Source organism: Aptenodytes forsteri, unplaced genomic scaffold, assembly GCF_000699145.1.
Source record: "Aptenodytes forsteri isolate BGI_AS27 unplaced genomic scaffold, ASM69914v1 Scaffold729, whole genome shotgun sequence".
NCBI classification, from domain to species: Eukaryota; Metazoa; Chordata; class Aves; order Sphenisciformes; family Spheniscidae; genus Aptenodytes; species Aptenodytes forsteri.
Window position 1 is genome coordinate 123,666 of NW_008796173.1, and position 17,002 is coordinate 140,667.

A 17,002-nucleotide genomic window follows, 5' to 3' on the forward strand; every position below is an offset into this window, starting at 1 on the left:
ATATCGAGCAAACACTCGGTCGGAAACGCCCGTCCGTGTTGACACGGCTGCTCGAAGCAGCGCTCCAGCCCTCTGCCAACTGGAAGACAAGCAGGGAGGGGATGGCCAGAAGCGGAGAGGCAACAGCCCCTCCGCGGCACCCACCCTCTGCACGGCGAGCCGAAACACCCCCGGCTCAGTCCCGCAGCCCGAGGCGGCGAGTGCCTCCGTCACAGCTCTGCCGCAGCCACCTTCCCTCCCCTCCTGCTGGCCAGGACACCCAGGAGGCTGCGGGTGGGAGGCCAGGACACCGAGGGGACGGTGCGAGACGGCTACGGGACGGCGACTCCGCCAGGAGACGTTAACGTCCCTAGAGCTGCCACGCTTAAAGGGTCTCCACCCTGAAACTCTCTGCCGACTCAGCTGGAGATACCCACCCTGCTCCCCCGTGGGATGCTGCTTCACGAACGGGCGCAGCAGTGAGAAATGGTTTGGTGGTTATTTCAGTTCTTTTGGCTCTCTGCTTCCCTTTCAGCAAGGCGAGGCATTGCTGGGACGCCCACCGCCGCCGCAGCTGGCAATAACCCGAGCGGCCTGGAGCAGATGCATCGCATGGGCTTGATCCTTCCCCAGGAGATGAGCACTTAGTTATAGCTAAAGCACGGCATCAAATCCCTGTGCGGGATCTACTTTGATGATTGCACGAAACAGGAAAAAAAAAATTTACCTAAAATCTTTGAAATTTTCCCATCAGTACATTTTTAGAGCTGAAACGCCACAATAAATTAAAAGACTAAGAACGCCGCTAGGCTTTACTGATGCTGGTATTACTGGTGCTCATTTTTTGAGATATACTTTTAAATGCAGGGGAGAAGAGAAAGTTACTTAATCTTGGAAATTCTTAAAAACACTTTACAAGTGTTTAGCAAGATGTGTTTGTACTGATGCAGGTGATCTGCTCCATAAGCAATGAGAAAGGCATTTCTCATTTACAAATTTTTCCCCCCCCCAAAAAAAATGATGTATTATTTACATCCAGTGGTCTGACACCGTGCGTAACCACAGGACAGCCACCCGCTATGCTGGGGAGACCTAGGAATGAAATACGGGAGGAAGCAGTAGACAGATTTACAGCGGAGAGCACAAGCAGAGCATTAACTCTGCTGAGAGGGAATCCTGCCGTTTTCCATTTATATCTTAAAGCCGGTTCTTGAAAAATTAATGCCCAAACCGTAATGGTCACTTAGGTGACCGGCCGCCCACAGCCTGGGCAGCTTCCTCCACCACCTCTGCTGGTCCTCTGTTTTGGTGCAGGCTGACTGACCGGCTCGCTAAGCCCTCGTGCTGGAAGTCCCCTGGGAAGCCGTGCTCCGCAGCAAGAGCTTGAGAAAAAGGCCGGAGAGCAGAGCCGTGGCCCTGCGCCCGTTCGGCGGCTGCTGCACGAGGCAGGCACAGGAACCGCTGCGATTTGCAATCCGTGCTGGATATGCTCCTCAAAGACTGCGCTCCCCTGTGCTCACCAAGTTCACCTTTCCACACAGGTCTCAGATTCAGAGGGACGGTCAGTGCTACTGGCCCTGGTGCACGTTCTCCGCACGTGCACACCAGGGATTTGCTCTTTCGCGGGGGAGAGCGGGCAGAGACAAACTACTTACCATCGCCGTGGAAGAGCAGCTTATTTTTAAGCAAACTGTGTGCTCCTCAGCTGGGGACACGCAAGACAAAGCCCCCAGCCGTTCCAAAACCAAAGCGAGAAAGGGGAAGCGCAGCGAGAGGCGGCTGGCCGGCCCCCCCGCGCGGCCCCCCCCCCCCCCCCCGCCAAAGACCCAGCCCTCGCACACAGCTCCCTCGGGCCGGCTCCTGCAGCCCAGCAGGTTTCGAGTCCCAGGAGAAGACGCTACCGAGCACCCTTCAGTCTGACCCGCAAACACCCCCATGCAAAGCCGTACACAGGAACCTTTCCACCGCCACCCTGCCGTCGCCAGCAGACGAGATGGAAGCTCCTCCGAAGGCCCCAGGCGAGCACAGCAACGCTGACCTGCCCACGCCAGCACCGTGGGTCACGTTCGTACCGCTGCACGTCACCAGACGTCCGATGGGTGGCAGAGGGCCACGCTACGCCCGGAGCACAGTAGCTGCCTGCGTATTCCCCCCCCTTGGTCTGCCAGCGCTGGGATTTCACGAGTGCTTGACGGGCAGAGACCTGCCAACAGGCTGCCCTGTGTGCTGAGCTCCTCTCCAGCCACCCGGTCTGGGAGCCGTGCGTCCCGGTCCTGCAGACCAAAGCTTTTGATTGTAAACTACTCATTTACTTTTCCAGCTGGCAGGCGAGGCTGAGCGACGGACCAAGGAAGCCAGGTCCGTGAGTCCCAGCGAAACAGCCAGCAGAGAGCATTCACTTCTCATCGGTGAGCCCTCTGACCACGCGTGGCCTGAAGGCCCTTCTGATGGCCAGGACGGAGGATGCTGGGATCCACCCCCAGGACTCCTGCTCCTAAAACCCCTTATTTCGCGTTCAGCTTCCCCCACGCTTCCTCAGCCACCCGCTGCCAACGTCCTGGAAGCGAGCCACCACGTCTGGTGGGGCAGCAGGAGGGTCTGCGGGAGTGGAAAGGAGCCCGCTCTGCTGCCGAGATGCTACAGGGTCGAACCTAAACCAGTCGTTTTGTGCCGAGGCAGGAGGAGAGGAGCTGAACGTCTCTCACCGTGACATCGTGCTTGGAGCACACCAAGCTGTGGGACTCAAGAGCAGCGTCACTTTTCTGCGCTTGTGCCGTTTGAAGATTACACGGAGGAAATTAAAATGGAAGAGACTTGTTTGCACATAAACAAGCTCCTAGTTCCTACCTATTGTACACGAATCGCAAAAGCTCAACAACTAAACCCGAGTGACGCATTTTATATACTTCGAGGTAAACGTTATTTAATTAAAATTCTCTGACTTTACTTCCAGGTAAACACCCAGATATTGGTCCCAAACTTTGACTCCTACAGATGATGTAGCCGGTAACTCTCTGAGGCAGCAGACAGCAGGCAGACTTTACTCTTCCTTTTGGAGGCAAAATAAAACCATTCCACGCTCTCTGGAATTCACCGAGCTTTTTTTCACCCAATTAATCTGAAAATATTTCACGATGACCCCATAAACTGGGCTAATCAAAACACTCAGTGAAACGTGCAGAGAAGCTGCGTGTCAGACTGGAACAAACCGCAGCTCCGGCAGGAGCACAGCCTCCGGGCAAGGCTTCTGCCTGTCTGTGGAGCTGTTCTGTTCCCTCACACGATGGAAGATGGAGAGTCCCAGAAACATTGCTCTCTCTGGGAGCGAAGGGAACTTCTTTTATCTCTCCCCGTCAGGGTGCAAAGGGCCATTTTCCTCTATTTAACCAAGCAACCCACGAGCCACACATGCCCGAGACGAGCCCGGCAAGCAGAGGCCATCGCAGGGCACGCGCAGAGGGAAGCGTACCTGTGACTGCCGCACAAAGATGCCGTGGTTTTCCTCACAGGTGAAGTATTTCCTGCCCTGCACGGTCCCATCGTTCTTGCCCTTTGCTTCATCCAGGATGACGCCGACCCACTTCCCCGTGGCAAACAGGGTGGCACCGACATAAGCCACGGTACCGCGGTGCCCCTTCCCGATGACTTCGACCCTGGAGCCCACCTTCAGGGGCTTGCTGCTCGCTTCCACGCTCATCCTGGTGCCGGTGCTGGATGCCTGACGACAGAGAGGAGAAGCACAGCAAGTTAAACACAGCTGGTGCAGACAGACGGACCCACGGTTCGGACGTCGGCTGTCTCGTCCCCTCCAGCACCCCTCACCCCGGGCTCTGCAGGGGGCCACCCGCAGCCCGAGGGGTCGGTCCCCATTCACCTCCGCCGCCCTTTCTTTTTGGGAGCCAGCAAAAGGTAATTCCTTCCGTTACAGCTGCCAAACAGGAATCGCAAACAGTGGCAAAACCACCATTAACTACCACTCTTCAGCTCTAATAGACACACTGGACTCACAAACCCAATTTATAAGTTTGGGTTTGTTTTTTTTTCCCCAAAAAACTCATAAAAAACAAAACTGTGAAGCAGCAGATGTTGGCGCAGTCATGTTTGCCTTCAGCTATACTTGCTCCGTCCTTTTTTCACCACATCAGAAATTGCCCACAGCTTTCCCGGCTCTTGCATTACACGCTCAGGAACAGAAAACCCATTTCTGATGCAGTTTATTTTCCTACCCCGTTTTATTGCCAGGATTTAAGAGGACCTGGTGGCCCAGCACCAGCCCAAGTTAGACCACCCACCCACACCAGTTTCCCACTGCATTCACGAGACCCCCCCCCTCTGCGCCAGGACTCCGGGGTACCGATTGTAACAGCGCTTCCCATCGGGATGCTGATGAGCAGAAAATATCGGTGGTAAATTCATCAAGGTTTCAAGGCATTGTCATCGTAAACATTAATCCACATTTAAATTTCAGTGTGCGTCATTAGATTTCAAGCTTGCCATCCCTGATACGTACCTCTCTCTTTAGGTACGGTTAACCACGTTGATCAACTCTTTTAGAGCATCAATAAGGTGATGGGTGTGAGGAACTCAATTAAGGTACTGGAGACCACCACAATTTAAGTAAGACCGATGAAGTTTATAAGGGGGGGCCAGACAAGTGAGGCGTTGGGATCTTCCCCCCACCCCCAATGCCTCCTCCTCTGAAATAAGCCCAGGTAAAAGAGATGAAGTTTATGCTATATTGCCATAGAGCTAAATTAACTATACAGTTTTAATTGTTTAAAAAGTAATGCTATACTAATAGTCCCTCCTCAAATGTTGACGCCTTTAAAAGGCTACTGCTTTTAAATACAGTTAAGAAGGGAGGGGGACGTTTGACTGCCTTGCTCAGTTTAAGTCCCGCAGTTCACTCCGACACTGCGGCATTGTCCTTACAGCGGCCTCTAAAATGAAGCACGTTTGGCATTTACATCACCCCGTTTGCCAGTAGTTCTGTTCATTGTGTAGGAAATATTTTGTTTTGATTGCTGCTGGGCTTGGCTTAAGTGAAAGAATATACTCTTTATTCAGATGAGAACAGAAGGCTGCTTTCACTCCCCCAAACCGCGACGCAGAAAACAGCTGAGGAAGGGTGCTCGCGAGCTGATGGATGCAAAGAGAAGTTGCAGCAGCAGCCAGACGCCAAGCGGGGTTTTCAGCAGTTGCAGCAGCAGGTAGGCTTCAGCCTGCACGAAGAACCAAGGGTATTTTGAAAGCTTCTGGCTGGCACACGCAGAAACCCGAATCACCACTGTTAGCAGACAAACCAACAAATTATTGCCTTCCTTTGCATGCTGATGTACTGGGTTTGGAGGCAGAATATACCCGTCGTGCTCAGGAGCTTCTGTGACGCCAGTTTTCCACACAAAACTGAATTCCACTTGTCATCCAAATACAATTGGCAGAAATGAAAAGCACAAAATAAGCTTTTCATAAAAAACAAAATCAATCACCATTTTCTAGCAAATAAACAAAACCAAGACCTCAAATCTAAAAACTTACGCTACATACTCAAATAAATGTCTACCAAAATGCTGGATCCTTTCAGCTGTCAGAAGGACTAGCAACAACATTCTGCAAAACACTTGCAGCTTTAAATCAACATGTCCCCCTTGTTATAAAAAATGAGAGCAAAACTCTAAGAAAACAAGAAGCCTAAAGGCAAAGCAAGATTCACCATTTGAACAGAAAGCTTCCTGCTCAGCGATTTTAAAAACCAACCGCTTCCCTTTTTATCCGTCCTGGTTTACACTGGCCATTTTCCCTTTCTGGTGGCTGCGGGCGGCTGCGGTCCAGGTAAGATCTACAGGCGTGTGAAACGCCACGGGCTGGAAATCAGAGCTGCACCCCTGCGGGTACCAGCTGCCGGCAGCGGGGCACGGCTCTCCTCGTGGCCAGGCTCCCCGGGGCACACGCGCTGCCCCGGGGGTAAGGGCTCTGACACGTGTACTGACAGCTGCGTGATGGCGGACGATCCATCCTAGGAGTGTTCACGCACGACTTCAACACGGGCCGGCTACGGTTAAAACACAGAACGTGCTTACAGAGGAAGTAAGGAAGCAAGATTATAAACTGAAGATGCCGGACTTGTACCATCACAGCGTCGTCTCCGGCCGATTTGGTAAATAATGTACCTATTTAACAGAAAGCAGGCAGGTTTACTGCTAATTCGTAAGGTCAAAGCGTCACGCTGTCGTCCTGCGGCTAAGTTCAGCTCCAGTCCTGCAGAGCCTTTTTCTTCCCCCCAATCGCAGCGTTCAGATTTTTGTTATTTTAATGCCGACACGTTCCAGCTGAGGCTCAGCTTGCAGGGGTGACTTTCCAAATCATGAGACTGGCACGCCTGCCAGGTTAACTTCTGGAGGTGCTCCCGGACACCCTCTCGCAGCTGCACTGGCCAGGACAGGAGCACGGACCGCGAAGCAGGACAAACCCAGAAACGCTTGTGCCAGCCGGAGCGGACGCTCGCGAGCAGGGAGGCAGCCGGGGGCAGGAACTGGCAGCCAAAAGCCCAGGGAGATGTTTCAGGAGGAGCGGAGCACGAGCCACACGACTTGCAGGAACCAACCCCTCGCCTGCGCTGAGTGGGACGAGAGCCTCGGAGCAGAGATAAACCCTGCCCGGCTTTCGCCTTTCAAATGATTTAATTTTTATTTTTCTATAGCGTCAGTCTGTAGAGCAGCAGCAGATAAGCCGGCCTCAAAAAATCAAGTATTTCACCGTTTCTGCTGCAGCAACATCACATTTAGTGTCGTGGGCTGCACGTGGGCGTCTGGGGAACGCTTTCTGCAGAGGACTTGGATGGGAGCTGCGGGAGAGCTCGTCTTCCTTGCTTCCTTTCCAAAGCATAATGAGAGTAAAAGCACCTACTAACAGTAACCAAAACACCTAGAGTTTTAAGCGATCAGATACAGCGTGGCTCCACGTTACAGCTTTTCTGACAGCAAAGCCAATTGACGAGGCTCCTGAGGTCCTTCCCCCCCAGCCTCTCGCCCGCTCTCCGTCGGGGATGGCCGACCTCCCCCAGTGCGCTGCCCCAACCAACTTTAAAAACGCCGTCTCTCGAGCAGGTCTCGATGCGGCCGCGGGCAGACGACGCCCGCCACAAGGAAGGGACAAGGCAGCAGAGGTGGAGGTGAGGAGTCTCCTAAGCCAGATTTGCCAGTTTGGGGCAATTACCGGAGGAGCCACAGCAGACGAGCGCACCACCGGCCTTCTCAGCGCCGCTTTCCTCCTCGCCAGCAGTCGCATAAATTCTCCAGGGAAGAAAAACTGGGACTTCACATGGAAGAAGAATTTCCTGATTTTTTTTTTTTTAAACTACAAAAGCTCTTCAGGGCCTGTTTTACAAATTATGAAGCAGAAATGCGCAATAAAGAAAGCAGCACATCTTTGTTCCTTGCCAAACCGTCTCCAGAGCCCATCCCCGAAGAATTAGCAGCGGAGTCAAACGAGTGAATCGCCTTATCGCCCTGTTTGGAAGTCCCACCACATTTCACTCGCAATATGCTCCGGCACCGATTTTCTGCCACAGTGACTCCATTCCATGCCTACAGAGGGGTGAGCAGTCCTTTAACAGAAAGAAAAGACCTTTTCCCTGCATCAAACCACCCTGAGACTGCAGCGAGCTACCCAATTAGTGCAGCAGAAAGTAACTAACGCTCTCCCTTTCAGTAAAGCCTGGTGAAAACATCATGCAGATCAGCGCCTGGCAAGCTCTTCACACCCCAGCCGTCCTGGCACCAGAAAGCCTCTGCTCTGCAGTCAAGCAACTGGAAAAATCAAAATGCAGGTAAAAGCCTCCAGGATGTGCGATTTTCCCGACCCAGCACAGCATTCTTCTCTGTAGTGGTATGAAAGGGTAGACCAAAATAATTTACATTACCACAGCAAAACACAAAATTATGCAAATTACTGTAAATCTGCTGAGTAGCCTGAAAAAAAATGCCAACTCAGGTAGCGTTCCCTTTTAAAGATTCATTTGAAATGAGTTCTAGCATTTTCATTAGCAAATAAGGCAGAGGGCTTTGTATTTCTTCCCTACGCACCCAGTCACACAGGCAAAGCATTTGAAGGTTACTTTTCACATGGTAAAACAACTGAAAATCCCCTGGGATCCCCAGTTTTCTCTCCGGAGGCGCCCACGGACAGCCAGGAGAAGGGGCCGCGGGTATTTTCTGTCCTTTATTTTGGGCGCCTGTCCGTCCGTCCGTCCCTCCCTCCCAGGCAATCCGGCCCCCTGCTCGCCCCAGGGCGGCGGTGCCGTACCCCGGTGAGCGTGGCCGCCCCGGCGCCCGCAAGCGAGCTCAGCCCTCCAGGTCACCTCCGCTGGCAGAGACCTGAGCTGGGTAAATAAATGGCTTTCGGTACGCGCTGGAAGGTAATTTGTCGCTGCAGCATCAGCTTCGGACTAAGCCTCCAAGTCATAAACATAAAACGGCTTTAAAGTACTGGGGGTGTTGACCTAAAAAAATAAACACACACGTATATAGATAGCTGTCCCAGCTGCTGCGTCCCCAGAAATCCTGATAGGCACTTAGCTGCGATGAGCACGACGCGTCCGAGCCCGGACGAAGGACACTTTTTCCATCGTACCGCCTGCTCCTGCAGTGTGTCGGCTGGCTTTGGCACATCGCTGTGTTTCTGTCCCAAGAACAACAGAGTTTCACCCAAAGCTGCTGGTCAGTAAAACCAAGGAAATTCGGCCCTTGGCATCCGTTCCCATCTCTAACATTTGCACGCTTCAGAAGGAGAGAACTAAAGTCTGCAAAGCACTATTAAACCGCTTTAAAAAAAAAAAAAAAAGCTTAAGAAGAACGTACCTTAGGGCCGAAACACTGCGTCGGTCAAAAACGAGAGCCAAACTAGCGTTAGCTATTGCTTAGCTCCTTTCCCTCACTTCCCTACTTCTTTCCCAGCAAAGCCCTGCCCAGACCGAAGAGAGCATCTCCCTGCAGACACTGCCTGTATCCCAACGGGGCGAGAGCATTTGCAAAGCAACGCTGCTCTCTCGCCTACCCAAGTGGGGCCAGCAGCGAAAAGGGGCGCAGTAAGGACTTCACCGGGTCTGTGTAAGCCCAGCTGGGACCTCAGCTGCCCGGCAGTCCACGCACGACACCTTTGCTGCCCACGTCCGCCGGATTTAAAGCCAGCGGCGCCGGCACCCGCAGTCCCACCAGCGGCGTGGACAGGCTCCCTCGATCGACCAGAGCCGCGGCCGCCCGTGCTGAGCCCAGGGACGGGGAGGCTGGTGCAGGGACAGAGCCGACGGATCCACGCGCGTTTCCGTACTCCAGGAAAGGCGTGAGCACGCAATCCAAAACGTCACCCGAGTCCTGGCTGTCAGGCTCAGGGAGGGCCGCGGGACCTGCAGCTCCGTCGCTGGAGCGAGCCCCCGCCGCCCCGCGAGCCTCTTTCCACCTCCAGACAATAGGTTTGTCTAACGATATTTCAGCTCCAGATAATGGATCTCGTTAACGATAGCGACATCTCGAAAAAGTTCTGTCTTCGTTTGCCTCGTGACTCCCCTCGGCCTGTATGAACGCGGGTCAGCCTCAGGGTTGGTTTGTCACTCAAGTCATTAGTTAGATGCCATAATTAACACAGTAGCCGATTAATAACATATGGGTATGCATCACCACAAGAAAGTAGTAAAACAAGTCGTTAACATCCTTCTCATCTGCGATCTCATTAGTGCTGAATGACGAAAGTTAATGCAACTAAATCTGGCAAAACTAGGTACACATGTTTTCAGTCTCAAATTATAAATTTGTAATTCTATCAAATAAGGTTTCATTTTAAAAAACAGATAGGAAGTTTATTAATTTCATGGTATTCTCGTGCAGAGCGTCCTCCCTTCCCAAGAAAGTCCTTAATTTGTAATATCAGCAAAAAAGCATTTCAGAATAACTTTTTCCAAACACACTTTGCTTACGTCTCGCCAAGGAGCTTTTGGAGTAGTGTCCTGCCCCAGGCGGGCGTCCCGCCCTAACCCTGTCTCCCAGTTCCTCTTCCTAAACGGGACCTCACTGTCGTGGTTTAACCCCAGCCAGCAACTCAGCCCCCCCCAGCCGCTCGCTCACTCCCCCCCGGTGGGACGGGGGAGAGAATCGGAAGGGTAAAAGTGAGAAAACTCGTGGGTTGAGATAAAGACAGTTTAACAGGTAAAGCAAAAGCCGCGCAGGCAAGCAAAGCAAAACAAGGAATTCATTCACTGCTTCCCATCGGCAGGCAGGTGTTCAGCCATCCCCAGGACAGCAGGGCTCCATCACGTGTAACGGTGACTTGGGAAGACAAACACCATCACTCCAAACGTCCCCCCTTCCTTCTTCTTCCCCCAGTTTAGGTACTGAGCATGATGTCCCATGGTATGGAATGTCCCTCTGGCCGGTTTGGGTCAGCTGTCCTGGCCGTGCCCCCTCCCAGCTTCTTGTGCACCTCCAGCCTGCTCAGTCGGCAGAGCACGGGAAGCTGAAAAGCCCTTGCCTAGTGTAAGCACTGCTCAGCAACAACTACAACATCGCTGTGTTGTCAACATTGTTCTGGTCCTAAATCCAAAACACAGCTCTGTACCAGCCACTGGGAAGGAAATTAACTCTATCCCTGCCGAAACCGGGACACTCACTATTCACAAAATTGAGAGGGTACAAATCACACTTCAAAAGCCCAGAAGCTCCTTCTCCACTGGCGCATTGTGATTTGGGGGAATCTAAAAGACAACTCCTACCAATACAAAACCCATCCCGAATGGAATGGCAACAATAAGACTGATTAAAAAGGAAAATTCATAACTTGCATATACACTCATAGCAAGCATTTCATAGAATCATTAAGGTTGGAAAAGACCTCTAAGATCATCGAGTCCAACCGTCAACCCAACACCACCGTGCCCACTAAACCGTGTCCCTACGCGAGTAAGTTTCCCAACGTAAGTTACTGCTCAGCCCCACTTGAGAGTAAAGAACAAAAAAATAAGTCTGCTAAGAATAGGTAGAGAAGTTAAGGGCAGCCCGGGAGTTTGAGAACAGAGCCTTGCCTGTAAAAGAAGGTGCAATCGTCACTGGGGAGAATGAAATTCCCAGACGGGCAGACGCGAGGCACACGGTCTGGCTCCTGTAAAGCCACGTGCACGCGAGGCACGGATCGGTGCAGCTCCCTGAAACCGTTCGTAGGAAACCTCTGCCGGCTCAAACACGCTTCCACTCCCATTCCGCATACGGACAGCCAGCGTGAGCCCCAGCTGGGCAGGGGGTTGATGGGGCTCGGAGGATCCGGGCAACGCGCAGCACCTGCCTGTGATGTGCTCCTCCTCCTCCTCCTCATCCTGAGCAGGAGGCACCAAGCTTCCCCAGGCAGTTGGGCAGCCCGAAGCGAGCGAGCGGCCCCTGCACAAGAGCACCTCGGCCCCCCACCTCCTACGAGCAGTTTTTACAAGTTTTACGATCTTCTCCGAATCACACGGTGGATAAATCAGGGTGCAGAGCCCGAGCTCACACATCCTTATGCGGTCAACTTGATGCAACGATGAAACATCTTTCCGTCACTCTGTGGTCACACAAAAGGCCCTTCTGCATTAACCGAGGGAGTTCTGGTGGGTCAGCAGGGTGGACGTGGTGCTAACTCGAGAAAAAAAAAAAAAAGGTCTGTTTCTCTACTTTACAACGCCTGTGAAGGTACGTGAGTATTCTGTACTCCCTGAGCCTGCTGGGACACAGCACGAGGGGTAGAAAAGGGCTTGAAGGGGCTCAGTGAGGTCCACCCTAGGCAGCTTTGCACCACGGCTGCAGCTTCCCAGGACCCACCAGAAACGGGACCGTCCCAAGTCCGTCCACCACCTCTCAAGGGGAAGGACAGACTGCCACCCATCTAGGGGCAGAGCGGTTCAGAACGGACGCCGTGGTGGGGTGACGGGTACGGTCGCGGCCATTACAAAGGGAACAAACGGAACATTTCCCCCAGCTCACATCAACACCGAAACGCCTCCTACTCCTGGGAAAGGCTCTTTGCACGACCACAGAGTTCAAGCAGAAAGGCCAAGTCTACAGAGTACAGCGCTATCACAGCATGCTCCCACGGAATGTCCGCAGACCTTCACCCACACGTCTTTGTTTTTAGGGCAGGATCTCAGCCAGCGTTCCACAAGGTCACTAGCGTCGCACCAGGGGCTTCACCTGCTTCTCCCAGCGCCACCCGCTGCAGTTCAAACTGAGAAGCACCGCGCTCCTCGGCATCAAAGCAGATCTCGCACCAACCACCCCGCTCAGATATCCCGTTAAACACGCACGCGGCTGCTGCGATATCCGTTCTCGAATTCAGTAACTCTTCTTGAGCTTAACACCAAACTAAGCCTCTGAAGAGCACAGATAACATTACGGTAGCGCTGTACGTTCTGCAATTAAATCTGGCCAATACAGAAATCCATCAAAACTTACACGCTGAAGGTCCGTTTGTCAATCAGCGCTAATTTTAACAGAAACATTTCGCGAATCCTTAACACCCAGGAAAGAAGGGAGAGCGCAGAATAAGCCTCTAACACGTTCATGCTCTTAAGGCAACGGCTCTCTAACTTTTGTTTCTAACTAACTAGACGTAAGACAGTAGAACAAGTTGCACTGCTCCAACGTCAGGACGACAGTGCGCACCGTTCACCGACATCTCCGTGGTCTTAAGTTCAGGAGCTCACCACGCTCTTCCCCCAGTGCCGGGGAGCACAGCGTAGGTAACACGCACAGCTTTGCTCTGACCAAAACCGTAAGCAGCGACTCGGACCCGGAGCTGCAGAGCCGGGTGAGCCACGGGGCCAGCTCCCCGGCCGGGGATCGCCGCTGTCCCTGCCTCAGGACCACGCACCAGGATCAGTATTTTCTTTTTCGCGCGTTGCAGCTTGCCGTGACCCGCACTGCTGTCGGTATGTCAGGCTGAAGCAAGGATCAAGCTGACTTCTCTGATGACTCCATCTTGCCTCAGCTCTCCAGTGTTGTCGGACGAGCCAGCGTCTAATCTGCCTGGCTAAACCCGAGACCGGTATCCTCATGAAGGCTCAAAACAACGTGATTACCACAATTTCAGATTTTAAAAGGAGAGAAACTGCCCAAGCTGGAAATAGCGCATTCCCATCTACCTTGCCAGCCAGATGACCGCGGGCTGGGCACCCGATGGCCGTCCCGAGCAGAGGTGGAAGAGCAGAGCCAGGTCGGCGGTGGGCCGGGGAGGCTGCGGTCACCGTCCCTTGCCAGCTGCGGAGGAAGGAGGCAGGGGCGAGAGACACAGCAAACTTGGGGACGGTCACCCTTGGGGACACCAGGGCACAAGAGCCCGACACAGCAGCTGGTGACGCAACCCAGAACTTCCTCGGGTCTCCAGAGAGAGCACAACGTGCCAGCTCCTCGCTGATCGCTTCCCAAGAAGCGGAGCCTGTCTCGAGAGCCGCACCTCACACGCTGCAGGGTCTGCCCTCGGCTCTGGCGGGCTCCGACTCCAGGAAAACCGACAGACAAAATTTCAGGTGGGGCTGAGTTTCGGGAACTCTTCCCCTGCCACCAGTGACCAACAGGTCGTCTTCTGCCAGTGCCCAATGAACAGAGGAGGCGTGAGCATCCTCTCTGGTCACGCCAGCCTTTCCAGCAGGCCACACCGGTGCTCTGGACACCCGAATTTTGGGCAAGGTGGTGATACGCTGATGGTGAGTAAAGAGGACAGAGGAGCAGAGAGCTGTAGAAAGCTCCCAGAGACGCCAGCCCACGGGAGGAGAAAAAAAGGGGTACGCACACGAGGCCAGAGTCACCCCCCCGAGGCCACTCACCCACTGACAGACTCCGAATTAGGCAGGAGCCCTCAGGAGATCTGTGCAAGCATCAGTGCGGGCAATTCGTAACAGCTCAGTCATCACTCCCATGCAGCGATGGTCTAAAGGGTGAATAAGCTGCTAAATTACATTAAATGAGAAATCGGCGTACTCTGATAGCGGAGGCAGCGTTCCTCCCCCCCACTCTCCCAAACCTACGCCGCAGGGTACCGACGGCCAGCTCGGGAGCCCCGAGAAAGGGCACAGGGGAGGCGGTGGGGATCGGGCAGCCAGAGAAGCAACCAGGAATGCTGACCCACCGGAGCAGCCGTCGCCGGTCTCCGGCAGGACAGTCCTTAGGCGGGTGGCTCGGAGGAAGCCACCGGCCCAGGAGGAGCTCCTCACCCCGCTCACCGGACAGGCAGGGACAGGGCTGGAGAAGAAACCTCCTCCAGGCGAGGTGCGAGGCACGCGGGCTGCGCTTCGACTGCCCGCCTGCTGCAGTAACAGGAGACTTTGCTCCGCACAACTGCCTACCTGGCACCCCTCAGAAATACGGCGTTTTCCCATTTTTACCCCTGTTTAAAGTATTACACGCGTTTACAGACCATTTCCTCAGTTATTTGAAGATACTGGTTATTAGTCACTGAAAAAATGGATGCAATTCCAAGTGGCTTGTGATTCCAGCGTGATTTGGGTCACTACCGTGTTTCATCTGAGCATGACGGTTTCAGTGTTTCGCTCCATTATAGCGGATAACCCAAGGAATATTTATTGTATTCCTTCCAGAAGCCAGACTCACATCGTTACGCCGGCACACAGGGACGCCTCCCTCCGTGCAGATACGACTAATTGAACCTCAAACTGTCATTTAAAGTACAGATCAAAAGTTTCAGGCGAACCCTGAACGCAGCAACCACCGCTGAAAAGCTCCGGTGACGAGATTCACGACCGCAGGCTAAAACGCTCTTAGCCTCAAATTCAAGACGTGACCCAACACGGCCGGAATAAGGAAAGCCTTGGAAATAACTCTAGTTTCTGTTAAGTCTAGTTATTACCGAATAGATAGCGTGTGGTGCTGCCATACCGTCCCTATTGAAAGGAGGGGATTACCCCAGGATTAAGAGCGGACCCGTCAGCCGGTGACACGGTGGGGGTGGCTGCCATCTCACCCAGCAGAAGCCGGAGCGGCGCGGGTCTGCCGCCGTCAGACTTGCAGATGAGCCAGGATGAAGCCCCCACCGTGCAAACCCCGCCGTGGGACTGGATTCATCGTGCTCAAGGCTGGGGAGCAAGAAGTCAAATGCCAACGGTTCGGGTGTTTCTGACTGCAATGACACCGACTACAGTGCTGCCGTACAACCACACGCCCCCGAAACCCTCGTACGGACACCGCCAGGAGAGCCAGCCGGTCCAGCCCCGCCAGAAGGGCTGGCGCAGCTCTGGTCCCCGCGGTACCCATTTCAAAATGCAATTTCAGTAAAACGCAGATAAGCCTGCTTGCTTCCAGGAGACGCAGCTGCCGTCCTGCCTGACCGAAATTCAATGCAGCTATCAGGAGAGGATTGTCAAGACTCAGTTTGAAATTTCACCTCCTTCGCCCCGCTCCCCCCCGCTGAAAACAGCAACATCTAGCAAAGACAGAGTCCTGGCAGCTAGAGCAGTCTGCCTTCGTACGCCCGCAGACACCATTTCCCAGCCCAGGGGAGCGCTCCGCAGCCGCATCCCCGCACGGAAACACACTTTGACCCTGCACAGGGTGGGTAAAGCAACTTTCCAGCCGCACGCTATCGCCGGCAGCCCCGAGCCTTTTTCTGAACGGCAGCCGCTCCGTTCAGCAGCCTGTGACTACGCAAGCAAATCATTCCGGCCAGAGACCGATTCGCACACGCACACCCCACCAGCGACGGGCGGCTCCGGGCTCGGTGCTCTCGCACAACGCCCTTGCCCGGGCAGGCAGAGCAGTTGCAGGTCACGCTCCTCCTCGGGGTTTTTTCGGGCAGCCCCCGGGCTGGACACGGACCTGGCGTAAGGGGGGAGGTGGGAAGGGGTCTGCCCTCCCCGGCTCTGCCGAAGCGCAGCCCTCCCGCCCCTGCAACTGGCCCGGGAGTTTACAAAGCACTTTGCCAAGTTGGCAAGCACCGAGTAACAGAGACGCCGAAAATGCGCTGCCCGGTCCCCAAAACAGCGAGTGTCTGGGACACAATGTCACCACGCTGGCGAGGAAGAACAAAACGACAAAGAAAGAAACTCCAAAGAAAGGCCTCGCTGTAGGGCCGGTGCCCGGCTCCGGTTCTGCTGCCCACCGCACAGCCCAGGGTTAACTGCAATATGGTAAAACCTGGAAATGATTTTCAGGCACTCGGAAGCTCAGTATCTCACCATGCAACCTGGAAAATAAGCAAAGAGGAAGGAAAAACACGATGCAGAAAGGAAAACATCCCCGAATCTTCGTGCTGAAAAGCCCTAGAAAGATTCTGTCATCACCGGAGGCTCAGCTGACGCCTCATTGCATTATCAGTGATAATTAACAGCAAAGACAGACTAACTTAAATCAAAAGGACACGTCCGCTAATATAATTCAGACTGTTTACCCACCCACCGTGTATCATAACAGATATTGTTAGTGATGAAGATATCAAATTCCAGAAATACGAAAGCACAGGAAACACAATCTAGATTTCAGTATAAAAATAGATATATTTTTCATTGCAACAGATAGCATTAAGATACATTACAATATTATCTAACAGCATAGCCAGGAGTTTGTAAATAAGTTTCCCTGCCCCCAGCTTACCCGGCTGTATGTGTGTCTCTTGCTCTGGGCCATGCTGCCGCTGGCTTTTCTCTTTATTTTAAAGATTTATTATTTTTAGATAATGGTCTCAGTTCATGGCCAGCAGTAAGTCATCAGAGGTTTTTCACGTTCCAGCCGATCTAACCATCCCTGTGTCCCCCCGGCGAGGCTCCGCGGGGTCGCAGAGAAAGGGGAAAAAGCCCTTTTCTGGCAGAGGATTCTTTAATACAGGGATATACAAAAATCCAGCCCAGCTGATGGAGACTACTCTGCGCTAGTGCTGCTCCAGACTTGTCACCGGCGCTGCCAGCTCGCTGGGTCCTAACGCTACCCGGCTCCTGCCGGAGCCGCAGGAGGAAAGCCAACCGGCCTCGGCTGGGCCACCATAAGGCCCCGGCACAGCCGCC

General features: G+C 53.6%; 1 protein-coding gene across 1 annotated transcript in view; it reads right to left on the reverse strand.

The window, feature by feature from the left end:
* DCTN1 (dynactin subunit 1) overlaps positions 1 to 17,002 on the reverse strand; it is an 89,172-nt gene that overhangs the window by 64,714 nt on the left and 7,456 nt on the right. The window contains 1 exon segment of the mRNA XM_019474189.1: positions 3,449 to 3,697. Within this exon segment, the coding sequence (XP_019329734.1) occupies positions 3,449 to 3,676 (228 nt within the window). The 5' untranslated portion in view covers positions 3,677 to 3,697.